The sequence below is a fragment of the Echeneis naucrates genome, chromosome 20 (genome assembly GCF_900963305.1).
Source record: "Echeneis naucrates chromosome 20, fEcheNa1.1, whole genome shotgun sequence".
Lineage (NCBI taxonomy): Eukaryota > Metazoa > Chordata > Actinopteri > Carangiformes > Echeneidae > Echeneis > Echeneis naucrates.
In genome coordinates this window covers 8,971,842-8,999,834 of record NC_042530.1, presented here as the reverse complement: position 1 = coordinate 8,999,834, position 27,993 = coordinate 8,971,842, and the positions used below count along the sequence as shown (strand labels likewise).

The window sequence follows — 27,993 nt, the reverse complement described above, 5'->3', positions numbered from 1 at the left end:
TTCATAAGCTTTTATTTACATGCAATAGTGCTCCAGCATGTGCAACCACAAAACAGCTATACTTGAAAAGGGGAGTGTAGATTCGGGATCTCCTTCATTTCGATTGCAGATGTCTCTGGAAAAGACTAATACTTGTGCACCGACCTGTGAGGGAGGAATAATACTGACACACCTGTCACAGCGCCCTCACCTGGCTGTCATTTGGTAACCAGCAAATGAGTAAACAGAAGCGGTTGCAGTATAAAGATCAGCTTATCAATGACTGCGTTAAAAGATAATTTCCAGAATCTCTCCCATTCAGTGATTTTAAAAAAATATGAATCAAAAAATAAATAACTATACAATATATAATCTCTTGTACGCTACTGGAACAGAATGATTTATGTTGCATACACTTGCTAATAGTTTGTTAATGATGAATGAGGCATAATACATTTGTGTTACTGCTATACAAAATGACAGACATAACATGGATCTCAAAAACATGATAAAGCAACAGCGAAGAAGCACCTCAAACTTACAGCATCATAATGGTCCCTTTGTTTCTGTCGTACATAAAGCTAAGTACCTAAGGTCCGAACATTTAGGATGGAAGTCTACAAGGAATGGCATGAGGAACGAGGACAGTCTCGACATGAAGCGCTGAACTGAAAGGAAGCCCCTGATCGTCTTCACATGAGGAATGATGTCTCAAAGTTATTTCCCTACTCAGGAAATGCAGAGTTCAGCATCACAACATGGTACTCCCTTTGTCCGTGACACAGTGAGAGAGGGGTTGGATGAATAAAGTCTTTTTTTTTTTTCAATATGAAAATAACCTTATATACAGTATAATCAGACACTTATGTACAAAAGCATAAATATATAAATATCTGTGATACAAAAATAAATATTTTCACTTATTTTCTTCTGTTTGACTGTCTCTTATGCATCTGTTGTGTTGTGTCTCCCTTCGTCCTCAGGGGATGCTTCATTTGGGAGGATGTTCACTTCCTGTATTATTGTATTTTGGGACTGTGGTGTTGTGGCTGTTGATGAGGAAGTGGTGAAAATCCCTTCATCTTCTAGAGATAAAAGAGGAAAAGATGTCGGCTCTGCAGAAAGACAGGTAAAAAAAACAAACTGGTGTTTCAAGGTGCCAGATTTAAGGTTTTCAGTCCACATACAGGCTTCTCCACGTCTTAAAGAAATTGTCATCCTCGATCAATTCATTTATCTTATCACATCTAAAGCATATCTGCATTAAGAGTTAGATCTTAGGAATTGAAATGTCAGTCCTTCACTATCCTTATAAGGTCGAGTTTTAAAAATGCAATTTGATAAATAAAAGGAAAGAATTCCTACATACTTGAAGAAAAGTCCTCCATTTTATCTCCATCATAGCAGCTGTCATCACCTCCCAGCTCCTGTGATCTGAGGTGCTGATGGGGAGAGTCGAGGAGCTGAAGAGTGGAGTCATCAGGAGAACAGCAGGTCTGTTCATGATGATCTGGACCACTGAGGAAGAGGAGGAAAAAATGTTATGCAGATGATCAAAATCTATAAAAACAAGACAAAATATTCGTTTTTGTACCATTTAATATTTTTAGAATGATTCAGGGATTATTTGATTACTTGTTCTTTGCAGTACTTTACAGTAAACTGTGTGTTTTGTATGTAAACAAACCTTGTTGAGTAGTGGTAGACGGGCAGTTGTCCATTTGTCTGTGGCAACAAACTGTCACACTCCATATCACAATTCACCTCCTCCTGCAAAGCACCAGAGAATAAAAATCATACAACTCATATCATACATAAATCATACAACTTTTTTTTTTTTATAATTCAATGGTGAACTTCTTTTTACCTGCTGCAGCCCTGGCAGGCAGTGTGTTGGATGGTGAGGTTTGCCGTTTGGAGTGTACTCTCCGTTAGCAGGGTAGACGCCATGTGGAGCTGTCATGTGAGCATCAAGTGGGCAGTGACCTACCAGGGCAAGTCCCTGGAGGGGAACCATGGTGTACTGACATGACGACACAGGCGTGGCCACAGCGGGGAAACACAAGTCAGCTGTTTGCTCTGAAATAAGTACAAAAATGGCCATGAGACAAATGTTGAGGGAAAGACTTCCACTGCTGCAAGGACTTGAACTATGAGGAGCACTTACTCTGTTTGGCCCACGCCCTCCAGAGGCAGAAGGGGATGAAGGCAACAATGATGAAAACAAAGGCTCCCAGGACAATACCAACTATGAGGTAGGGTAGATCACCGGGCCGGGGAACCAATCCACTTGGGAGCACCAAGCCAGGATCTGGAGTCTGTGATGGAGCTGGCCGCTGTGGATTAGGGCGGGCTAGGGAGGCAAAAGTTGAAAAAAAAAAAAAAAAAAAACATTGTAAGACGACATCCATATACCGATGGTGTTTCCTGACAAATTCATCTGCAGCCGTGTCCAGAAATAACCTCACCTTTTGTTTCAAGGATCACTACGTTGCCAAATTCACTCTCTCCTTTCTCATTGAAGCTCTGCATCTTGATGTCGTACGCCGTCTCAGGCTGCAAGTCAGTGATTGAGTGCCAGTACCTGTCTCCCTCCACCACATCCTTCTTATAATCACTGTCATTATCACTGTCAGTCGGCCGGTAATAGATGTAGAAACCGTAGATGGGCGTGTTGTTTACAGGAGTGTACTAATGAAAAAGAAAAATCATGTTACATTCACCATAATCTTTCTATCTATGATTGAAGGAATGCAAGAATATGCTTTTGTCCCCCCTTCTTCTTCTTCTTCTTCTTCCAACTCACCGTCCATTTGAGAATAATGGTAGTCTCATTAATGGCTTCATTGTAAGTGATGTAAGGTCCATCAACAGGGCGTTCATGGGTTCTCCCACCCACCACCGTGTAAGCCTTTGAAGGGGCACTGGGAGGACTGGAACCGATCACATTCACCGCCACCACACGAAACTTATAAGACGTACCTACAAGGAGACGATGGATCATTACCAACCTGTCCTGAGCGAGGTTCTATACACTGTCCTGAGGAATGATGTTTGTTATTCACATTAGGTTTCTTTTTCAGAGCAAATGTGATGGTGATTGCAATTCAGTTACAGTTTTGATTTATAGCTGCAATTACCTAAATGACTGCAACAGCACTCGCTGATGAATCTCTGTCCGTGGGAATGTAATTATCCAGAACATCATCTTTGTAATTACATGAATTACATGGTACAACATCCTACCACTGCTCCCACCTCCACTGAGTCAGAATAACTGATGTAACAATAACGCTGCATGTGAAGATGGCCCACCTTTCTCCAGGTTCGTGATCTCCACGGAGAGCCGTGATGGTGGGATGTTTTCCACCGCCGTCACCCAATCCTCTCCAGCCTTCTTCACCTTCTTGTACTCCACCCGAAAAGACTGGATGGGGAAGCCGCGGTTACCACGAGGAATCCAAGTCACGTATGCTGACGTTTCCGTTGCTGTGGAGACTGTGGGCTTGTCAGGGGCCTCGGGAGCTGTGGAGGAGGTGAAGTGGTGTCAGATGGAGGACAACAAACACACCAAGTCCCACACATCATTGTGTAAATACAAGCGTGAAATACATCCCATTCAACTTACTGAGAGATCATCCTTTGGTGACAGAAAGGAAAGAGAAATTGAGAAATCTCCATGTTAGTCAAGAAAAGGAGGTTTAGCAGCTGACAGTTTTATTTTCAAACAATATCTGCATATAGCTAACAAAGCAAAAGTGCATGTTATTGTTAGTACTGTTAATTAGGAGAGAATTTGTCACAGCAGCACTGAAGCTGTAGGGCACTTACGAGAGAGGCTTGGTGATGGAACAGCTGGAGTTTTTGGTGGATCATTTTGACCACCTACACCTTTACGACCTGTAGGAAGAAGAAAATCCACATTCAGATCAGAGGAAGAAAATGCATGTTCAAAAGCAAGATGAAAAGAATGACATTCTTGACATATTTTGGCCAAAAGTCCGGATCCTACAGGAATAAATATTTAAAATGCTTTCTAAATATATATATGTAAAAATGCTGAAACACAGCTGGACACTTAAACTGCAGAAAATAGCACACTTGCCAGGATATTTTTTTAACCGTGGATTAAAATACATTTAGAGCGCTAATGAGTTTTCACAGCTGCAATACAGTTTTTATGATGACGGGGCACTATAGTTTATTTATAAAGAAAAATTTCAACCACTCGTGTTCTGTAGATGAATGATTAACATTTTTGGACAGTAATGCTGTAAGGTGGCACAAACTTTCCCTATGCAAACCCTTCTTGTTTGTGCGATTCATAGTTATTTTTGGCCATTTTGCATCACTTTACACAGCCAAAATAAAAAAGAAACACAGATGACTCTCTTGACGGTATCACACCTTTGCCGGTTCTGAAGGTCATCATTGCAGGCTGTCCCAAACCCGCACAGTTCTTGGCAGCCATCTCCACCTCATACAAGCTGTCTGGCTGCAGTTTAGCCAGGGTCAGCTTATGGAGGGAGCCTGAGATACTGCTAGCGGTCCACTCTGCATGAGCATCTCCCACCTGACAAAAAGACAGACAGAGAGCTCAGAAACCAACACAGAAACACTACAGGCTAAAATATCAAGACGTTTCTTCTGAAAGCTGACTGCAGTACCTTTCTATATTTGATCATGTACTCCAGAACAGGGGATCCTCGCTCATGCCGTGGCCTCCAGGTGAGTTCATAATAGTCAGCCTTGCCTGTGCGCGGCTGGCTGAGAATGATGGGCGCCTCTGCAGGGAGGATCTGTCCTGGCAGCTCAGAGCAGTCCAGAGGCAGCATGGCACCTGCAGCCCCAGGCCTGATGGGTGCCTGCTCTCTTAGCACCTTGTCTGGGCTGAGCGGCCGATAGATTGAGGGTAACTTTCCCCTGGATGGAATACCTATGAAGACAGGATCGATGAGACTCACAGGATGGGTAATTGCGTAAATTCCAAATGAAATGCCTGACTGCATGACTTACCAGTAGATATCGTGATGAGGCGAGTGGAGGCCTGTGAACTCCCCACCCCGTTCTCAGCCATGCACTGGTACAGTCCCTCATCTTGAGGGCCCACATTGGAGACACGCAGTAGCCGAGAGGTGAGACGATGGCGAGGAGTCGGGGTGAGGGGACGGGCATTGTGGAGCCACATCACTGATGGCGCTGGCTTGCCACGAGTCTGACATGTGATGCGAACAGTCTCTCCATACACAACTTCCTGCTGATGTAGCTCCACTGTCACCTGAGGAGGCTCTGAAGGAGACAGCAGACAAATGAATCAGAGAGGAACGGCCTGGATAGGAAGGGTTCAAGTTTCTATATTCTCAAGGTTCATATTAACTTAGTCCAAAATCACAAAATATTCAACTTAGAAATTGTAAGAGCAGAAACATTTGAAAATATTCTAATATTCTATCTAAAAATCAGGACATTTTTTAATCTAACAATTTATAATTTATAATTGTGGTGGTTGCCAGTGAACTTTCTACCAACTAATCATGAAGGCTTTAATAATGTTGCATGTGTAGGATTGTGTGTCTGAGTAAAATCATAACCATGAGCATGTGTAAGAAGCTACATGACAAAGAGAGGCCTATACAGAGCCAGGCAGGCCGAGCCAGCCAGTTGATGGTTGGCTGCTTATGAATCAGGGAAAGACAGAGCTCATTACAGCTACAGCAGCTCTCTGACTTTAATTAGAGCCAGCTGCAGAAAAACAAGCCCACAACACACACACACGTACGAATACACAAACACATACACACAGACAGAAAATCACTGTAAAAGCAGTCTTCCATAACCTAAATGCAGTCAATCAATAGAGGGCTCTGTCTCCACCGACTCTTTCCGATGCAACACCGCCCAGGCTGTCAGGCCTCTCACACCCATGAGTGCCCACGCCCGCTAGCGCACACACACCCCGCCTTCCCCATCCGCCAGGCAGGAGTCAGTATGATTTTTCAATGCACAACACAGTCGAAACTATGCTATAATAAAATCCTGATGGATTCACATGAACTCCTTTTACTGTTGCATTAATTAAAGAAAATTAATTATACAAAAGCAGCACAACCTGGACATTTAACCAACACATGAGCAGATAAATAACCAGGTAAAGCAACTCAGGTCACTTACCAAACACTTGCACATCATAGAGGACTGTTGCAGAGCTGGCTGAGTTGATACCGTTGTCTGCCCGGCAAATGTAAGTTCCTGAATCGCCCTCACTCACTGCGTCGATCAGCAGGTTGCTAAGCAGAAAGCGTGTGTTGTTATGGTAGCGCAGATCCTGCCCATCTTTTGCCCATGTGACCTGTGGAGTAGGGATGCCACTGGCTACACACTCCAGCACCAACCGCTGGCCTTTGGTCACCATAATGGAGCGAGACGCTGGCGGATAAATGATACGAGCGGCCTCTGACGTGGAGCCTGGAAAAAAATGACAACAGTCTGAACGCTACAACTTTCCTCATCCATCTCCAGTTATTTAAATTATATTACACCTGATATGACTGAAATGACATCCACAATACAGAGACTTTAAGCATTTTTATCTTTAAGCATGACTTGTGCACCTGATCACCTGTGACTAAACATGTCCTGGCTGGATCCGATGATAACAGTGTGAAAAGTATGTACACCACATGTTCCTGTAGTCATAGTTGGAAGCTCTTCAAAAATATTTTCTAATACAGTCTCTTTTGGAATGAGCAGTGGATATTTCAGATGGAGGTGTGACTCACGGCGTATACGCAGGCGGTCAGCAGAGGTGGACGTTTTGACCTCCTGAGTAACAGGGTTGTAGGCAGCACATTTATACGGCCCCTCGTCATCCTGCGTGGCATTGGCTATCTGCAAATTCCCTGACGGCATAATGAGGTAGTTCCCTGCAGGAAAGAAACAGATGTTAAACATGAGCTCTTTACACTCAAAACACTTCTGGCCAATTACAGTTTCTATGGGACCTGTTACTGCTTTTCATGAGTTAATGAAAGACTAAGATTCTACAGAAAAGTTCTACCGATTTTATCGATTCATAGGGAGACGGGAAACAACAGAGGGCTACAATATTCACTTGACCTCCTATGCCGAAATAAAGTTATGTGGACATCCCAACTGAAATGTTTTCTTTGTTCAATAGAGTGATAGCAGGTGCACTTGCAGCTGAAAAGGCTAATGTGCAATTAAATTAAGGATTAGATTAAAAATTTTCCAGAATACAAAATTTTAAATCAACATATAGTACATTTACCCGAAAACGCTTCCATTTCCAACACAATGAAGAACAAATGTTGTTTGGGTCAAATGGCAAACAGTGGACAATGTACTAGATAAGTAATTCAGTAGCTAAGGACTAAAAGCATGCCTTTAAACTGTGAAGCAGGAATACTGGAGGAAATAAATGTATGAAAACACAGAGACATGACTAACACAAAGTCAACCACAAGGAAATCAAGTTCCAGCTTTTAAACAATGTAACTTGAGCCCTATGGGCCATTCCAGTGCATGTCTGCACCATCAGCAGGGGCCAAAAGGTGGTGCCCTAGTGTCTGATTAAAAACAGTTGGTGAATGCTTGTGAAAGTGGGATTCATTTCCTCACAGATAAGCTGCAGATATCAGTACCTAGAGCTTCCAGGCATCATCTTCATACCAGACACAAACCACTGGAGCTTTTCTTCCCTTCCAAGCAACTTAGAAGTACATTTTTTCTAAAATAAACAGCTACATTCCCAAGTTTCAACATTTTGGAGATAATAGCCTTATCACTGGGTTTATAATGGCTCAGATAAGAGGATTATAGCATTCCGGTAAATTATGAAGATAGTATGGGAATCAACAGGGAAGTGGGGAGAAAGAGAGGGAGTGAAATGAAGCAGCTCCGTACCTTTGGATGTCTCCAACCACTCTTGTTTGACACTGTAGCGGACCTGAGCCTTGGGCTGGCTTTCAGGGAGATGACATTCAATGACTGCCGTGTTGCCTTCATCAACCTCGATCTCCTGCTGGTCATCATGCTCAAAGTCCCGCAACTCTGGAAAAAAAAAAAAAAAAAAAAACAGGCATGGGAAACATGAGTGCCATCATATCAATGCAGTACAGTTCAGCATTCTTTCGTCATCCTAATAAGCTGTGTAAATCACCTCTAACTCACATGTATACAGCCAATCCTCAACTGTAGGAGAAGAAAAACCACTATGTTCTGAGCAATAATAAACTCTGTGATGGCTATGTTGTTTCCATATTGAGTGCCCTTGAAATCAGCCTGTTCCCATTGTATCATAACCATATTCCCATTCTTTAAAGTCAGATGTCCTCTGTCCCCATTTAGTCATTTTTTCCCCAGTGCTTGTCATGGCACAGCATTTTTACAAAAAAGCACACTTAAAAGGTACGTGTTTTACTCCATGTCTCTTCGGATAACTCCAAAACCTTAAGGTGGTGTCTGTAACATTCAAGTGGGTGTTGTTAATCCTGTCCGACATTATACTTGGACTGGGGCCAGTTCAGTTTCTCTGGGAAAAGGAGGAGTGTGATTACTGGGGGCCATGTGCTACAACTGTGTCCCACAGACACACAGTCTGCACTGTGCAGACACTCATCTGACCTGTGACCTCCTAAACCCCCGCCTGAGCAGCTCAGAGGCCTGGCCATGAGGTCAAAGGTGAGAGGTGTCTATCCTATAGAGTTTCAAAGAAAGATATCCAGTTTGGCCTTGGGGAGGAAAGAGAAAGACTCTACGCACAAGGAGCAAAAAGAAAAAGACAAAAGCCTATAAAAAAATATGAGCAAGGGATGTGCGCTCATTTTATAGATTTGAAGTAGAAGGAAACTTGAATCAGACAGAAAAGAAAAAAAAAGGAGGGGGAACAGTGCAGGAGGGGGAAAGGAAAGTAGCAACTGGAGAAATTTGTCATGCAGAAGTCCAGCAGTGAAATGAAAGATAAATAAAACCTCTCCAAGAACATAATTAAACATCTACCAGCCTTGCTGATTTATTCTTAACAAACAGTCTCCCTCCATTCTTTCCAGAGGTGCTATTACTGATGAGTTTTTCTTGGACCAGACACACACCAAGCTGCTGGTATATACAATCAGCTGATGAGACTTTGTATACAGCTGTAATTCCATAAGCAACATTTATTTAAGACCATCGGATCTACAGATAGCAACACAGCGATTTACTCAAATCACCAAACAAACATCTTTGCTGCAGACAAGTGTTTTTTTCCCCCCCAATGACACTGGATCTGTCCCTGTGTCTGGGGGGAAGGGGATCTGGTCTTAGTGACAGAAAAGGGGGTTATAAGGATCCACACAAACATCTCAAAGTTTGGCTCTTCTCTTATTTCTTCTCTTATTTGAAAAATGACAATCCCAGCCAAGGCATATCAAGCTAAGTGGTGTTTGTGTGTTTTACGTGGAAAAAAGCGGCGTGGCGCTCCATTTGCTAAATCAATCAGGTGCTGTTTTTACAGCCACTCTAACTCCCCCTTCATATCTACCCATCCAACCATCTTCCTTTTACTTACTTCTCCAAAATTCCTCTGGAGCTCTACCTCTGCAGCTTTTAACCTTCCCACCGCACTCTACTGCCCGCATTCTTCAAAGTAACAGCCCCACATATGTGCCTCTCAGGTGTGCAAATGTGCAAAAGGGCGTACATGTCAGTCTGCTTGTGTGTGCATTCTGCAGGGATGGAGGATTGATGGTATTCATAAAGTGAAGCAGACCTCCTGTACCAGGGCTGTTTGGCAAGGCTGACTTAAATGTTTCTAGAGACAGTGCATTCATCATCTTTATGTAGGGCAGTATGAGGCTTGCATGTGTGTGTCTGAATTATAAAATGTTTGCGCAATGTGTTGATTCACACTGTGCAGATACATGACTATGTTTTCTGCTGCTACAGAGGAATTGTCTACGCAGGAATTCAAGCAAGGAGTCTTTTAAGTTATGCCAAAGAAGTACAGATTCTTCATGTCGGGTAGCAAGGAGGGTCTGGAATCAACCATCATGAAAAAAACATGTGCGCACAACTAAGAAGGCTCACACAGAAAGGCAGGCATGTATGTACTCCCCATTGAGCAATTCCTTAGGCGGTTTGGGGGTGGCCAAGGAGAGACCGTTATTAAATTACGTTTTTGAGGAGGGAAAACTAGTCTGGCTCATCATCTCAACACAATCCATTCACTTTTAATGCTTTTGTGCATGTGATTCACACACTCCCATAATCTCAGCTTGACAAAATGTCATTCTGCACGAAAGAAAGAATATAACATGAAGTGATCATTACAAAAGAGGAGGAAAAGTGAAAGATAATGGGAGGAAGTGACAGGGTGATGAGTGAAAATGTGTAAAGGAAGAGAAGCCTGAGTGTGTCTGTGTGTGGTTATGGAGGGTTTGAGGGAGACAGAATGTGACATCACGTCTCATCTTGTCTCAACTGGCCAAAAACAGCTATGGTAGCTTCATACATCACAGCACAACATGTACAACAATACAGTTGGTGGTGGTTTTTTTTTTTTTTTTTGCCTAATTGTGTCAGCTTTAGTCAGCAATACGACTATATACAGCTACACACACACACACACACACACACACACACACACACACACACACACACACACACACACACACACACACACACACACACACACACACACACACACACACACACACACACACACACACACACACACACACACACACACACACACACACACACACACACACACACACTCCTTATCTTTCCTCAACCCTCTACCCAATTACGGGGCCATAATTTCTGGCAAGCCATGCTGTCGCGCCCTGTGGAGAGGAATGTGATGTTGTGGGGAGCAGAGGGGCCAGTGGAGGTAGGGGGCCCTGGCCCCTGGGTCCCTTCCATTCCTCTGGCTCAGGTTACACAGCTTCAGGCCCCCTCTAAGTCCCATGATGCATATCAAATATAACACCAAACACTCAGACCAGCAAAGCACTAAAAGTGTCAGCCTGGAGAATAACTCACTTTAACTCCATTAGATCAATAAGATACTGCTTAGCAGCAGCTGTTGTCGAAATAGACAAAATAAACTTACTAACAAATGTGCAACAGTTTCCCATCATAAGCACCAAAACTGTAGCTGAGCGTTTGTAGGCATCAGACCCACAAGGCTTCACAAGCAGCGGAAAAGTACAAGATTTACAGTGTTGTATTGGTGAAGATTTTAAGTAAACAAATTGCCCCCCTCCTCACTGCTTTTGTTCAACTGCAGGATAGTTAAGTCAAAGGCGTTCTTTGGATACTCTTACAAACCAAAAAGGGGCCCACAGAGGTCTGTGTGTTTGTGTGTTTTTGCTGCAGTTTTGTGTGGGTGGCTACTCACTGGCAGCAGTGACGTTTGCAGGCACACTAGCTAAGGCTCCAACGGCAGTTTTGGCCACACACTGATATCTCCCCAGCGTCAGGTTGGACAGTGTGGGAATGAACAAAGTGCTGGGCCTCAGCACCACGCCCAGATCTCCATCCACCAGTTCCTGTCCGTTGAGGCGCCAGCTGATATTGGCCGAGGCAGGTCGGGCGCTGCAGCGGAGGCTCACGCTGCCCCCCAACTTCTGCACCACAGACATGGGCTCTTCAGTGAACACTGGGACCTCATCTAAATAAGGAATCACACAAAACACAAATAAAGTTTTTGCTTCAGTTGTTTATATTATCAAATAATCTATTACGGATATAATGGGTAGAAATGCTCGCTACAAAATGCTAGAGCACACAATGACACCATTAACTGTCCTGTTAACATAATGTAAAAACAAGAAAAGCAGAAATTTGTCCCTTTTCAGAAACTGAAAGTTTCACATATTTACATTAATGCATTAAAAATAGCTGATGGATAACATTTTATTGATTAATATTTTAATTAATGAGGCAACTGTATGTATGTTTTACTACAGTTCATCCATGCTGGCTGTTACAGGTAATGCAAACTGCTTACTGTGCAGATACATCTCAAGCAAACTGTGTGGCAACCGCCACACACTTATAACCTCCCTCCCTGTGAGCCAGAATATTTTGTCCCTGGCAAAACCTATACTGTACCAGGTGTTAGGAAAATGAATATAAAAGGCATTCATGAACCGCACAAGGATAGAGAGTGCAGATAAAGTGCAAAAGAAAACAGTGACTTTTAACACAGATTATTACTTGAAGTTAATTTTGTCTACTCACCAGAGACAGAGGCTCCACTCTGTAGGCAGCAGAGCAGTACTGCACCCAGAGCACACAACACTGGGGCCCTTCTCTTTTTCATCCACGGTGTCCAGCCTCGCTTTCCAGACATCTTCCATACACTACCCCCTGAAACACACACACAGAGGATAGTTCGAGAGTCATTTACAGACCTGGTACAATCGAAACAAACAGCAACTAGACACTTTGAATGAAATAAACACACAGAGACAAGACTGCACAGAAAACAAAGACACCTCAATTCAACTTGGAAGCATCTACCATCCATGTAAATATGAAATCTTAAATTCACACATAACCCATTCTTCCCATCTCTACCTTACTCATGTAGTGAGACACACACACACACACACACACACACACACACACACACACACACACACACTAACGAAACACAACCCAGGTGAGGCGGTGCACTCTGCAGCACCCTTAGCAGCCAAGCTCCACACACAAATAAAGCTATTCTTCTCTGTCAGCCCCCATCTCACTGCTGACCCCATCTCCTCTGCCTGTACCCGCACCCATCCAGCCTCCATTCATCAAAGGGGCGTCCTCATTCTGCGGGTCGTAACCTGACCCAATCCACCTTCCTGCTCAGGTGTAACCGATACAGGTAGATGGTTGAGGACGAGGGAGGTGGGGGAGAGGCTGGAAAACACACAGGCCACATTCAAGAGTCAGGACAAAGAGCAGTTAATGGGAGGAAGGACCCCGAGGGGGCGGGGGGGTAAATATATATCACAGCAGTGTGTACGAGTTTGAGATGGTGGGCTCCTTTATACTTCAGTCCAGTTTGTATTTTGAGGAAAATGGAGAAGACCATGGTTATGGTCAGCCTATTAACAGTTAATGCAGAGAAGCGAGCTTTTCCCTCTCCCTTGTCGCTTTCTGCCAAGTTTCCTGAATTCTTTCCTGTCAGGTTAAACTAACAACTTCCCGTCAGAATGCAGAGGGTGGTCCTACAAAACTGAATCTCTCTCTCCCCCCCCCACTCCCTCTCTCATATACATGTATGTTGCTAAACATGCACACACAAACTGTCCTGTGCCGCTAAAGTAAAAAAAAAAAAAAATGGGAGCAGCACACAACTTCTTCATACATATTTACCAAAATCTTAACATGGAAAGTAAAGGATTAATAAAGGCCTGAGACTCGGGGGGACACACAATCACACTAGGTGCCAAAGCAGGCAAGTAAAAGAATGGAAACTCTTACGGTGCACCTTCATCATCTAATGGCAGCAGTTAGACTGCCTGGCACATTTACTGAAAATGAGCAAAGCAGCACACTGATGGAAAATCAACGGTTAACTATGCCAACTAACACACAAGGACACACATCAACCTGCCTCTATATATTATAAATGTGTGCATATTTGAGACTAATGTCATCTGCGCAAACAGAAAGACTGCTCTCCCGTGTACAAATACAGTGGATAGCTGTAATAATCAGCCTATTAAAATGATGACTCAACAATTTTTTAACTATTTAGTTTTTATCTATTTATTTATATATTTTGAGGGGTTTTCTCCCTTTTCTGGACTTATTAGATAGGATGGCTTGTACATGAAATGGGGAGAGAAAGCAGGGAATGATACCAGCTGCAACCAGAATTGCCAGCGAGGACTTTGAAGCCTCCTGTTTATGGGCAGGCACTCTATGCTGCCAGCACCCCAACATCAGTATTAATTTATCAAACCCTGAGCCAGCTGAAGCAGACTGTAAAGTGGAATAAATTCAGCTAGCTTTTTAGTAAAAGTTGCCCATTTGCAGATCCAGTGCATGTAAAGCTACATTATCATTAGTTTGAGCCTTGATTCTGATCCAGCTTAAGTCAAATATTAACTCTTTAGCTCTGTTTCTATTTTCACCAGCTCCAGAGAGAGCATCATGGCTGTTTAGCTCCCAGAAACATCACTATTTTCACAGTCTAGTCATTTAGTGGCAGTTCAGAGCTTTTTTGCTCAAAACATAGGTAATGAGTGCAATGAGACTAATTCAAACCATCTAATAGTGGGCTCAAAAATGAAAACAGTGATCTTAAAGATGCGAAAGCTCTCCCTTGAGCTCAGAGATACTGCCTGGTAATAATGTGGCAGTGTTGCACTGATTGACCTCTTTCACAGAAAGTCATAGGATGATTTCAATTAAAAATGCCAAATGTCTTCGGGCTGTAGCTTCTTGGATGCTTTTCTCAGTTTAATGTCTTTGTTTTGACAATCTAGTCTAGACCAAAAATGCTGTTCCAACACAACAGTGTGCCATGTTCAGTCATAAAAAAAATAATCCTGAGTTGCTGCCTTAGGTATGCAAAGTTTCACTGACACACTGGTCCACTCAGTGGCCCATCAGTAGTGGGCTGACTTGGTAAACAAACAGCAAACTACTGTGGGACCAGGAGCAAGCATAGCTGAAGGCTTGTGGCTTCTGTGGCCAGTGGCTGTATAGACACAACCCGGGACAGCTGCCCATAAAAGACACATGCATCTGTATCAAGCACCTGTCCCAACTGTGAGAGCCACTAACCATAAACCACACCAGTTAGTCTGCCAATTGGATGCTCAGCAGGACTCGCTGCCTCAGCTTTGAGGCCTCTTACCTGTCCAATTTCTGTCTTTTTTCACCTCAAAATAAAAGTCGAGACAGTGAGAGAGGCAGAACGAGAGATGGAGTGTTTCTGTAAAAGCGGGATGAAAAGGCCTCTCATACATCATCACTCCCCAAGAAACAGGCGCACTCCTTTGAGCCTGTCTGTCTGATTCATTAGTCAGCTGGGTCCTGTGTTTGCTTAGAAGATACCCTGCAACAAGATGAAAAGCCAGCCTGACATCCACAGCCAACTTTTTCCATCCATTCTTCCCAGAGAAGTCCCAGACAGAGAGAGAGGAGCCTCCTACACACCAGTGAGACTGATAAAAACCAGAGCACACACGCAGACAGCTCCACTAAATTAAGAACCGTGTGAGTGTATGTGTTGTGCTGTAGTAGTAACAAAAAGTGATGCATGGAAAACCGTCAGCTTGAGGGGCTCTGCAGTATTAATACATACTCCAGTGACAACGCATTGAGACCTCTATGAACATACATGCGTTTCATTATTTATTTTCTGGCTCTTCATAGAAAACTGTGCTTGGCAACATTTTCCATTTGAGAATTTCTCTTGTTTAATTCTGTTAATTAGTTTTTATACAATGTTACACAATCAAAGAACTAGAAATAACACTGTTAATCAGGGACAGACACTGACCTTACCAAGCAGATGGTTTATTTCTAAATCACATATCTTCATAAGAACAGTCCATTTCCACTGTAAGGTATGTTTTTTATATTTAAGTAATAGTGGGTTGTCAACTTTTGTGCCATATCCTCATACAGTGAGAAAGGAAGGATTTAAATCTGTACTGGTTTTGGATTGAGGTGTTTTCAGATTGGCTGAGCTGAGCTGCATGAGAAAAGGTCAGAGAGGGGCATCCCTGCTACCAACGTGAGCAACTGCTCAAAGGCTGTGTCGCTGTAATGGCAAGCATTGACAGACCTGAGAACATCTTGACTTGTATTTTTCTTGTGAGATCTTGACTTGCACCTCCCCTCAAAGCCTTAAGACTTGACTCTGTCTTGTTTTGAATAACTTGAGGCTTGACTTGGCCCCAACTCAAAAGACCCGCTCTGAACACAGGTGTCTGTGGACACATTCATGTGCGACATCAGGGCATACGTGGCACTGAGAGGACAAGGAGAGGGTTTTGGCAGTGGTGCATAGGCATGCACCGAGCATAAGTAGGCGAGTGCCTTATATGTCGTTGTAGGAGAGAGTCACTTGACAGAAGTTCATTGTGAGCGTGCTAAGTAAAGATACCGGGGCCCCTGTTCTCCCGGGCCACTGCCGGTCCCATTGTCCCCCTGCCTCCGTGGATAAATTCATTTTGACAACCCTGCTAATTGGATAAAACCAGACTGGAGCCTCCTCCCTGAGCTCTCACATTCCATCTGCTTTCTGGCATGGAGAGGACCCACAGGAGGGGAGAAGGAGGTGGAGGGGTAGCAGAGTAGTAACTCCTTCTGAGGAGCTGAACTGTTGAATATTTATCACCTCCCCAAACTCTCCTCTTGCCCTCCTCCCCCAGTTTTACGTCTTTTTACACCCCCCCTCCCCTTTCTCCATCTAAGTTCTCCAAACACCACAAAGCCCCCCCTTTAGATAAACACATGCGGTGTCAAGTGTGAGGAGTGCCGGGGGTTCAACTGCCCCACTCGGGCCCACGGCCCACAATGCCACGCTGCATAGCTGCCATGCGGGAGGCCGGTTGCTCCTGGCAACGTTAACAGGCAGAACGCACCTTAATAGAGTGGAGAGTCATTGTAAAGCAGTGAGCCGGTGCACGGACAAAGACCCCGTGGACCCCAGGAGAAAGGGGAGACGCTACTCTGAAGGGCCCGGGGAAGAGCTGATGGGCCCTGCTCAATGACCAAAGAGAGCAGGGAGGGCTCAATGACCAAGAGGTTTGGGAGTAGTGTGTGGAGAGTTTGGGAAGACAGAGAGGAGGGGGTGGCGGGGTTGCTTGCCTTTATGGATTGATGTGAGATGGGTGAAGGGGGTTTGTGGAAGAAGTTGGGGGGAGGATGGAGAGGTTGACTGAAAAAGCAGAACGGCGACTGAAATTAATAGAGAGGATGTCAACTGGCAGGCAAGCAGGAGGAGAGAGCAGGGCTTCGTCAATGAGAGGGTGTGTTTGAGAGAGCGTGCATGAGAGCATCACTGAATGTCCCAACATATTTTCCCCTCACTTGGCCAATCTGTTTGCCAGCCTCAGTCAGTCTGGCCTGCATTGGTGCTGAGCAGCGGAGGGTCCAGAGATGGCTGAACAAACACACTACTCACACCAACACACAGGGAAAAGTGCAACCACATATGCAACCAAAGGCTGCTACTGATGACTATCTGCAATATTAATTCATCTGTCCATTATTTTATTAACTTAGTAATCGTTTGGTAAAAGTTCCTCACAATTTCACAAAGCTAGTGATGACATTTTATGGCTTGTTTGACCAATTCATAGTCCTGTTAAAGAACAAGTGTATATACAGTACAAAACAGAACAGATTTGATGTGGTGATTAATCAATTGTTGAGATAGTTGAAAATTCATTTTCTGAAACTATTTAAATTCAAGCTACATTTTTTTTTTAAATCAGTGTGTAATTAGTTACTATAGACTTTTAAACATTAACAAGATAAAAAATAAAAACTAAAGAATAAAGAACCTCGTCTATAATGATTTATGCAAGGTGGAGATTCTGCATACTCTACTTAGCAAAGCCAAAAACATATTTTAAATCTATTCCCATCTGTCCACATTAAATAATCAGACAAGCAGAGAAGAGGAGTCTCACAGGTAGAAATTTCCAGCCCAAACCCTCCACTCATGTCATAAAATTGCACCTCAAAACCATTAAGCATCTTGAACAAGGTTAATAATTTTAATAATTTTTTTTTAATAATAATTAAGTGCTTCATACACACACACACACACACACACACACCCCCCCTCCCCCCCCCCATTCCCTCCTTCGCCCCCAAACCGACACTAACGAGCTACAGAGCGTCTCAGGGATTAAGGAGGGTTCTGGACAGATCTGCAATGGAAAAGAGGGGGGCGTTCTAATCAATTAGGCACCGAAGTATTTGCATAATTTAGATAACGAAGCTGAATTAACCACAGAGAGCTAATTACGGTGCTATGTGTGAACACGCACGCACACACGCACATTCCTCTGCCTGGTTTTGGATGCCAACATGCTCATCAGGGCCATGGGAACAGGATCGGATCATCACGGCTGCTGGAGGAGTTTAAGCCAGATAGATGGACGAAACAGTGATGTTTACCAGACAATCACATCAGAGGGAGGGAGGGAGGGAGGGAGAGGCGGGCAAATGGATGGAAATAGAAGAAAAAGTGATTCAAAGAAGGAAAGAAAGAGTGAAATAAGATTAAAAAAAAAAAAGAATGGATGGTGATAACTTGAGGGAAAAAATAAAGAAAAAAACAAGTTGTTGATGGAAGGAAGAAAGGAAGGGTGTGTGCAAAAAAGAGAGGTATATAGAAGATGGTCAAACATTCAAACAGATGGAAGGAAAAATGCACCAAAAACAGAACAATAAAGACGACCACTAGATATAAGAACAGGACAGATCAATAGTTTTAATTGTTTTTCAATTTCTCCACAAGAAACCATGAAGTTCTATCTATTCATCCATCTATCTCTTAATTAGCTAGCAAGGTAACTTAGATGATTACATTTTATCTACATTATCTAGCTGGCTAAAAAGAAAACAAACTAGACAAAAATGAAATCTATGACCACACCCTTAACAGGCTGCATAAATTGTTATCCTTGTAGATTTAAAAAAATAACATCAACAAACTAATTATCTATCTTTTCATTTTTGTGGCTTGAATAACTGAGTTTTGGAGTTTCGTTGGTTTGACACAAAAAGGTGAACACAGTGTGTGTCTTCTGAGTCTTGAAGGTGCTTTAACTGAGCACCAAGTCCGGATCTCACACACTTATAATCATTTCCATAGTCTACTGGGAAAACTAACTAATACCCAGGATTTCACAGTACTCATCACATAAACACACACACACACACACGCAGTTACACATTTCATTTAGCCACAGCCATTCTTTCCCCACACACAGACACACACATACACTGGATGACACATAAGCAAGCAATCACACAAACTCCTATTACATGGTAAAAGTATACTCACAGAGGCACATAAATATGCAGACCTCAGGAAGTTTTTCCAACACCAAATGTCAACATGCAAAAAAACAGGCTACCACTTATCCCCAACCGGAAAGATAAACTCTATGCACGCTACAGCATCAGTGCATGTTAATACAGACTTTCATAGCTTTACATATCTGCAGCATGTTGCTCCTTGTGTGTTCCTGCATCGTAGGGGTGGGGAAGGGTGCAGGAGGGGGGAGGGGGGAGGGATGTGAGTGGGTGAAAGGGGCCCCTAACTCTTTTGGCAGCTCATGCATCAGAGTGAATGGAACCAATTATAAATCAAGAGCAATTTCTCCCCATTATTCAGCAGGAACCAGGAGAAAAAAGAGAGAGAGGGAGAGAGGGGCTGCCTGGCCCTACAACTCTCAGTGGGAGATGAGGGGAGAAAGAGAAAAGCAGAGCAGAGCAAGTGAAATATTATATGAAAAACAGATATGTGGAGGCATTAAGATATTGAGATAAGGCAGAGAGAAAGAACAGGGGGAGGGGACAGAAAAAGAAATGATGGAATGGAGAAAGGCAGTACAGTCGTATGAAAACTGCTGGAGGAGAGAGCTATAGGAAAAACAGATACGAGCAGGAATTAGAAAACGGAGAAAAGGCAGGAAATTGAACAGCAAGTGAGGGAGTGGGGCGTCAACTGTGTTCAAGATGGTGCAACAACTTTTGACTGCTTGCACCATGGTTATAAAGTGAGAGCGGCTGGGCCTGTAAGAGTTTTCTTGAGAGGAGAAACAGCTGGAGGAGGTTTGTTTCAAAGAGAGCTCTCAGTTTCAGAAGCTAGATTTGTGTGTGTGTGTGTGTGTGTGTTAGTATGTGAGAGAGATGTGGTAAAGCAGAGCTACCATTTGTCCTGTCACTCAGAGCTACGGATGTGCATTATCCTACCGGAGGAAGGTCTGAAATGTCGTGAAATAAAACTTCACACACATGTGATTTGGACAGCAGACAAAGGAGTACTGTCAATGGAAAATTCCATTTGTGATAACCTTGGGGGTTGCTAACTAACTTATCTGGTGCCCGCTGATTTATTGTGTTGAATCATGTCTTCTCCTGCCAGTTTGACATTCTTCAATGATGACTTTTTCGCTCTGATTATTGGTTAAAGCCCTGGAACACAACCCAGACTCCTTGACATTCTTGTCTTAGTGGTGCTTTTATCGTTTCGTTCACGCATGCTAAAGACACGGACACAATACGAAGTCAATATTACAGTGTTAAAAAGGATGGAAACCCTAACCCTTCAGATTTTGCTCTGTGCACAAGTTTGGAGATTCAAGCCAACAACAATGTGACAATTTCTAAAAATGCGCGTTATAGCGCCAGAAAAAGGGAGAGGAGAAAGTGACAGCTGGAGGCTTAATTTGAGCAGACCCACTCAGTGCCATCTCATGCCTGTGTGTGACTGATCTACTGCAGTGTCTGGGTTGCTTTTGGCTTGTAATAACGTCCCTCTAATCTTTGTCCAAATATCTGCCTTGCACACAGGGCTATTTGTCTGTAGACACACAGCTTCTTCTTTTTTCTACCCAAATCTGGAGTTGATCAACGATCTAAGAGGCACTCACACCACACTCATAATGCATATATGTGTGTGTTTGTGTGTGCATAACTGTGTGACAATCAGTGACAGTAAGTGAAAGTGAGAGTGAGAACAGTTTGGGTAACTTAATTATCTAATCAAGAGTTTCTGAACTTTTACTGTAAGTAGCTGAGCAACAGAACTGGTTAACACATTTGATTATCGCGATTAGGCTGTTAAGACAAAGACTGAATGTATTTATCCGACACAAACTGAGAACAGACATGTTATCTGAAGTTATTTGAAAAATAAAGAGACTTTCCAACTCTCTGTCAGAACTTTCTCCTTCACTATTCCCCCTTATTTGAAACCTCACATTCCTCTCTCACTCTGTGGTCCTGGCTGGCAGGGAGGATCAGGAGGAGAGAGGCATGCAGCCCCAGGGGAGGGGCCTGGACCCCAGCCACCTGCTGGTCCAGGTGTCCCTCTCTGGTTATCCAATGTCCGACTGGACACAGAAACCCTCCTGAGGTCGCAAAACCTGCGCCTGAGTTTCTAATCTGTCAGCACTGGAGGACTAATGCACTCCATGTCAGCAGGCCAATAATGTCCAGCTCTGGGAAATAAGGCAGCCTTATTTGGCGATGAATGTGTTTTTCAGATAGTTTATGAAAAGAACAATAGTCCAGAAAACTCTTGCTGACATTAGTTTAAAGTGTATACTATCCCTGTCTCTCATATGCACACAATCTTTTCCTTTTAATAATCCCTAAACAACCATCCAGGTGAGGCCAAGGAGGGCCAAAATGATGAGCAACACATTCCAGGGAGAGGAGATAATCCTGATTGGACAGGAACTGTCACTCACAAGCACATACACACATGTGCAGTAACGGCCCTCAGATTCTTCCTGCAGGCTGTTATGACTGCATGAGTGTACCCGCTGTCAGAGATGAAAGCATGCCCTGAGGAAGGACTTTTTTTTTTTCTTCTTTGTCAATTTACACCAATGCTACACCCTCTACAATAACAATGCTGCTTCCCCGCACCACTTTCAAAACTTGGGAACTTTTGGCCCACAAACATGAGATTGAGGCAGTAAAAGCAGTCCTTGCGGACCCGCTGGCTGTAATCTCAAAACACATCTTCTCGATTTTAAGACTTTGATTTACATTCAGACTTAAAAACACACCAGGCCTTTCACTCATATATTACATCAATGTGGGAGAATAAAGTCCAAAATCAAAGTGAGATATGAGCATAAAACTATTGCTATTGGCTTCAAACCCAAATCCACACAGTAAGTTTCTTTACAAGGCAGTACACATATGAAAGCACGGATGAAAATCTATCCAACAGAGTCGAGCCAAAAAAAAAAAAAAAAAAAAAAAAGGTAGCCTTTGCCTGAACCACATATCTGTCTGGCAGGTAACCAAGATCAATCAACTTTAATTTCAATTTCAGGCTCTACCCTGAAAAAACATGATTTTATAACACTGCTATGGGAATAACTGAGATTTGCTTCAGTTATGAATTGAGTAAACTCTAAAGTACAGTGTTATCAATAAGTCTGAAGAGCACATATCCAAAATATCCAGTAAAAATAAACATTTCTGAGAGCTGACTGTAGACTTATAGACTTTTTGTCCAAAACAAGAAAGGCTTTCAGTTTACTGTCATACTCGTCTAAAGGCAGCAACTACTTCTATTTGTGAGGTTGGAAAGAAAGAAAAGTTCCTTTTAAGAATTAAAATTAAATTCTGGCTGAGTAATTGACTAATATTCTGACTTTGGTTTAGCAATAGAAAAACTTCTCTACTAAATTTATTTTTCATCATTTTAATATCCAGAATTCATAAAATCATGGTACTATTATACTTCTTAAGGGACATGAAGTGTGTCTTGAATTGAATTTTGCTTTATCGTATTGCCCATAATGTGACTCAAGAACTGAAAACGAAAACATAACTAGGCTACATGATCTTTGATATAGGCTACACTGGGATCTAGAAAACCACTTTCCGTTTAAGTTTTAAGCATCACATAAAGTGGAGCCCACTTTATGTGATGCTGTCATAAATACACAGCTTCCTCTCAGATTAATTGCGATCTCATACGATTGTGCTTTTCCATTCTCCACATGAGGGATCAAAGAGGGCAAAAGCAGTGTGAGAAACAGGCAGATAATCAGACTGGAATCAATTAGTCCAACTTTGATCCACCCGACTGCCAGAGATGATCAACAACAACAACAAACCCAACAAGAGGCTCCTTTTTACTGAGACCAATTCATTCCCTTATAAACGCTGCGCCTAATTGGAGGAGGCCAGGCCTTTCCTTTCGACTTTTAATCCAAGTGACATTGATTCAGTGGGAACAATCGGGGCCCTCTTGTCTGATGCCATGTCTGTCACTGAATCGCAGAGTTCCCTCCGTGCGAGGCCGAGGAGACTAAATGTAATCCAAACAACAAAACGACACCTGGGGCTGGAAACTTGAGCCCCTGCGGCTGTTCCTGCTGCCTCCTTCTCCATGTCCATCTACTGCCGCCTTCATTTGAATTCTGTCTCCTCACCGGGCCCCTCCGGTAGGTGACACCCTGGCCAACACTCATTAGCAGCAAACATTTTCTCATTAAAGCGGACCTGAATGAGGGCAGTCTCTCCTGACAGGGAGGCAAGATGCTGCTGCATTCCTGTCCGGCTGTGCTGAGCAGCTGTCACTTTATTGGAGCCTTTCATTGGGATTTTCTGACAACAGGACTTTGGTTTGGGGGAGTTATTGGTGGTAGAAATAAACTCAGGTAACCTTATGGTTAGTTTCAGGTCAGCAATAAAAACTCCACAGGCCATCAGCTGGAGGGATGTCACAGCTAAAACCTTATTATTACCAACTCAAGTCCCAATGAGCATCATTGATAATTACTGACATCCCCACAGTTTCATAAAAATACTCTATGTAACATTGCTTTTCTTACACGGACCCCCCTTCAGGGCAGCTTCACATTTCGCCCTCCACTGCAGCACAATACGGGGTAAATCTGGCAGCTCTCTCCATGTCTGTTTTCTGTTACCCTATGGGAGCGACTATAGGCTGCGGCCTGCACAGCTCACACACATTACACCCTGAAAACACACACGTATGTACAAAAACACAACCATGGATCCCCGCAAGGCCGATTCTCATCCACACACATGTGTTCTGTTGGACTGGATATCCGATAAAAGCTGAAAAATAGTCAACTTTGGAAAATACGGACGCAGCGCTCATCCAATCAACAACAGGCTAAGTCCGAGAGGAAAGTTCACTTTTTTCCCGACTAAAACCAACTAAAACTAAAAGTCGGGACACTCTCTTCCTTCCACAATAAGCTTGCCTGATTCATAGAAACTTTGTAACAAAGTTTATGCGCATCGATAAGCAGGAAAAACAAAAACATTTGCGGCTACCAGTGCAGTCGGCGGCACGAAGGAGCAGTTTAACCCAAAAAAAAATCACAACTTTCTCTGCGCATGAAGTGACACAAGGGTCGGTCAGGACTTCTGTCAGCCTGCAAACACACACACACAAACAAACTCACGCACGTATGTGTGATTTGGTAACACATGCTGGCAACATCGCAGCAACACGGAGCACATGAAGGGATAAGACTCACCAAATCTGCTCTGTGGTGCTCACACCTCGTCCGAAACCGCCGAGCTCCTCTTCGCCTCCGCTCTTTGCTTTAAGTTTAAGTCCCCCCAAAAGAAACAGCACTTTTTCACTTCTCCTTTCCCTCTAAAGCCTCGCCTGCTTTAGTAATTTACTGCGATGCCACCGACATTTTCTTCGGGCTCCCCGAGTTCTCACATTGAAAGGCCGTTTTTGGATGACTGAGCTCTCAAACAATTCTCCCTTTTGCGACGCCTTTTCGGGTCCTCCCACTTCCCAAGCAGGAGGAGGGATCTGAACAATAGAGAGCGGCTCCAGAAACCCCGCACTGGATCCTGCAGCCTCCTGGACACAGCTGCTCAGGGCTTTGCAGAGGTCTCCGAGCTAAAGTGGACCATCAACCGACGTTAATAATCTAAAATCCGGCTCATATATTTGGAAAAATACCCATTAAAACATTTCTCCTCCAAACTACGGTGTCCCAGAGGAGAAAAGTGCGCCCCCTCCCCCTCCTCCTGCTCTGTTTCCCCTGATTTGGTATGCTTTGGTCCCCACAGAGTTTGAATTGACCCCCATCCATTGAGGCCTGCGGGCTCTCCAGTGCAGCTGTGCAGTGCGGTGCTGTGTTGTGTTATTGTGGACAGGCTGGACCCAGTCAGGACTGTCACGCACACAGACACACACACTATCACTCATACCAGAGTGATCACAGCTCGAACCCCCTGGTGCTCAGCTCAGGAATTCTCTTCTCCACTTCAATCAGCACGCTTTGAAAGGAGGGGAGCTGCTCCTGTGCAGTTCATTAATAACCGGCTATTCCCAGATCACAGGGTTTGATGGGGCTGGGGGTCTGTCGGTGGGTTACCGGCCTCATCTCGCCTTTGTGAAGACAGGAACTCCCACCATGATGTACCTGAGGCATTACTGCAACCCAGTGGGGCGTCATTCACTGACAAGCTGTGGGATTTCACGACACCTGTAGCTCTTCAGGTGTGATATTGTGTCTGGGTGCGGACACCAAGTTGGACTTTTTCAGCAGTTTGCAATAAATCAAGAAGCCTCCGTGCGTCTGCGTTTCCCCGTCGGACACTCTGAACGTCACACCCAGCAGGATATTCCCCTTTCAAGATGTTTTCAAGGAGTCATTAATCGTGGGTGTTTTCCAGTGTTGTGCTACACCGTGCCAGCACTTTGCAAGCTCTGCCAATGTTTTGGGGTTGTTGCTACCAAGCAGGGCTCTGTTTGTATGTGGTTCCCTCACACTAGCGCCACCCTGCACTACACTCCAGAGGAGAAAGACAGGAGAAAAAATGGGGACTCCCATCCCCAAAAAACCTTGCATGGTGCCCCTCCCCCTCCCTCTCCATCTCTCCATGCTGGGCAGGATGAATTAGTCCAGGACAAAAGGCTTTGTGGGCCGACCATGAAAGGCCTATTAACCATACTGCATCCCCCAGAGGCCCTGCCCGCAGGACACTGGCTCCCAGAATGCCACTCTCTCAGCAGGCCGCAATCCCAGCATGCACTGCTTCCCTTTAGCGCTAACCCCTGTCACCCCCTTGCCTCACTATAGAGCTACACAGATTGTCATGTAGATGATTATAAATGATGTTATGAAAGTAATGTTGAGTGAGAGGTGGAGAAGGGAGGTGTCAGCAGTGTGTGAGCATGTGGTGTGATTTGTGCGTTTCACCAACAAAGACTGTGAGTTCGATGGAGTGAGAGCGCAGAGTGAGGTTTGGGTGTCAGCTGTCAGGTGTGAATTCGTCCAGTGTGTGTCTCATTATTGTTGGGTGTATTGCTCAACAGTATGTGTGTGTGTGTAGAGTATGAGGTGATTTCTCCTCAAGGGTCTAAACTGTGTCTCCTTGGTCTATTGTTTAACTGGGCGTCATGACAACGACCTCCTCTCTACCCGTCACTCTGTATCCTGCTGACCTTAACAGCTGTGTCACTTCCTCACTGTGACAAAACCAGAATGAATCACACACATGTGTGTGTGCTTTGTTGTGTATAGGTGTACTAAATCAGCACACTTTACGGCTTATAGTAATGAAGGAGACTGGACAGCAGTCCTGCACTCTCTGTTTTTGCTTTGCCATTTGATTAAGCATTGTTTTTTCCTGTGTTGTTTATTCGAATCACATTAACTAGCAGGGATTATTGCACAAGGGCAGAGGGAAATATTAAAGGTCACTGTTGAGATTGCTTTAATATTCATATCCACAGGGGTCAAACCTGGACAGTCTTTGGCTAATCACAGTGTAGATTGGGTGTGATTGTTGTGACACAGATGTCAGGAAGTTACAGAGATTGAATAGGGAGTTTTAATCATTTCCGCATCGAGAATTTATCAGAAAAGGAGTTTTCATCTGATATGTTGCACCAAATTGACCTTAAATCAGATGAGCACATGCCACATGTTGCTGCTACAATCCATATCTAAAAATCTAGCAGTCAGAAGATAGCATGAAATGATACTGATCGCAGTGGCCGATGCAGTGTTGTAAGCCCAACTGTAAACCACACAAGTTAAAAACTCGATTATACAAGCCACTCTCATGTCGCTACTGCCAAAACATGTTGACAGTGGTGCAAATGGAGGATGCGGGCAGATGACGTGTCTCTACTTGCAAATTTCTCCAATACAGAGGAACGATTCTTCAGGCCATTACTGCATTCCAAGGCTGAAAATCTGATGTCATACCGTCTGATAAATCTGTCTAATGGTAAAACGGTAAAAAAAAAGGTTTGATTTTGGTTTGTTAACCCTAACCCTCCAGCTCAGTGTGTCATCCTCTGGGAGTTTTGGTTTTCATCTTTTGCAGTGTACTCACACAGTCATTAAGGATCACAGCAAACAAGAACTTATTCTTGGTACATATGGTATTCCAGATAATCCTCATAATCAGACCTTAGCCTTTCAAGACAAGCATTTTGTTTTCCAGTGAGAATAACAACAGTGTTAAGCTCAGTGGGGGTTTCAGGGTTCATCTACACTGACAGGAGAAATGTGCTGTTGGTCACTACATAAACACCCTCAGTCACGGTTCAAATCATTACAATAACCCAGACGTTCTAACAACAGGTGTTTCTATACCAGCCCAGTGTCATCCCGTAAGACCTTCCTTTTTATGGCAGCCAGTGAAACATCGGAATGAAGGATTAAATGAAGCGGGTTGGGAGGCAGAGTCAACAGTACAGTGGCAGAGTCCTGCTTCCTCATGTGTTCCTAATATATACTTTTAAAAATAAATGCAGACAAGTTGAAAAACTGCAGAGCACGTCAGCGCTGTCTAACCAAAGATTCAAAGCTTCGACTGGAGTCATCTTTTTTTCCCAGCCTTATTCCTACTTACTGATGCTCTTAAATTACACAAGGCACTCATGGGAAAATGTTTTAATAGATGGTGAATGATGGTGTTTCATGACCTCTAAACTTTATGCACATAAGTTATGTAAAATTCAGTGAAGGAGACAGTGCAAAAAAAAACCTTACTGGAATAGCAACACCAGTGATGCAGTTCAAATCTTAAAACTGAAGCCTCAGTCAATATGTTTTGTGCATGTAGTCGTGAAAAGCAGGGACTCTACTGATTCAGTTAATCATTGCATCTTATAAAAACAAGTCTGGTCAAGTGCTAAGATGTTAAAATTTCGTGAGGTGGGATAAGAGACATTTTGTGATGATGCTTATGACCTAATGTGTGAATCAAATGTGAATGTGTCCTGTGCTCTCAAGTTATTTCTGCATAGGATGAAGTAGAATAGTC

The 27,993-nt window shown here is 43.6% G+C and overlaps 1 protein-coding gene across 1 annotated transcript; it reads right to left on the bottom strand.

Annotated features, from left to right (window-relative positions):
- Positions 1-2: 2 nt before the first annotated feature.
- On the bottom strand, positions 3-24,471 carry boc (BOC cell adhesion associated, oncogene regulated). Its single transcript, XM_029529016.1, has 18 exons — positions 24,225-24,471; positions 12,226-12,354; positions 11,381-11,653; positions 7,903-8,049; positions 6,759-6,902; positions 6,151-6,444; positions 4,996-5,268; positions 4,647-4,915; positions 4,387-4,552; positions 3,811-3,879; positions 3,295-3,504; positions 2,786-2,961; positions 2,448-2,670; positions 2,147-2,332; positions 1,847-2,058; positions 1,667-1,749; positions 1,349-1,497; positions 3-1,094 (listed from the first exon to the last, which is right to left on the bottom strand). Exons 2-18 carry the CDS (start codon positions 12,335-12,337, stop codon positions 925-927), a joined length of 3,156 nt encoding a protein of 1,051 aa, XP_029384876.1. The 5' UTR covers positions 12,338-12,354; positions 24,225-24,471; the 3' UTR covers positions 3-924.
- Between the last annotated feature and the right edge of the window lie 3,522 nt (positions 24,472-27,993).

Coding starts and splice junctions, on each gene's coding strand:
- boc (XM_029529016.1), bottom strand. CDS start 12,337: ATGTCTGGAAAGCGAGGCTGGACACCGTGGATGAAAAAGAGAAGGGCC. Junction 11,654..12,225: donor GAGTGGAGCCTCTGTCTCTG/GTGAGTAGACAA, acceptor TTCCTTATTTAG/ATGAGGTCCCAGTGTTCACT. Junction 2,962..3,294: donor GATCACGAACCTGGAGAAAG/GTGGGCCATCTT, acceptor GTCTCCTTGTAG/GTACGTCTTATAAGTTTCGT.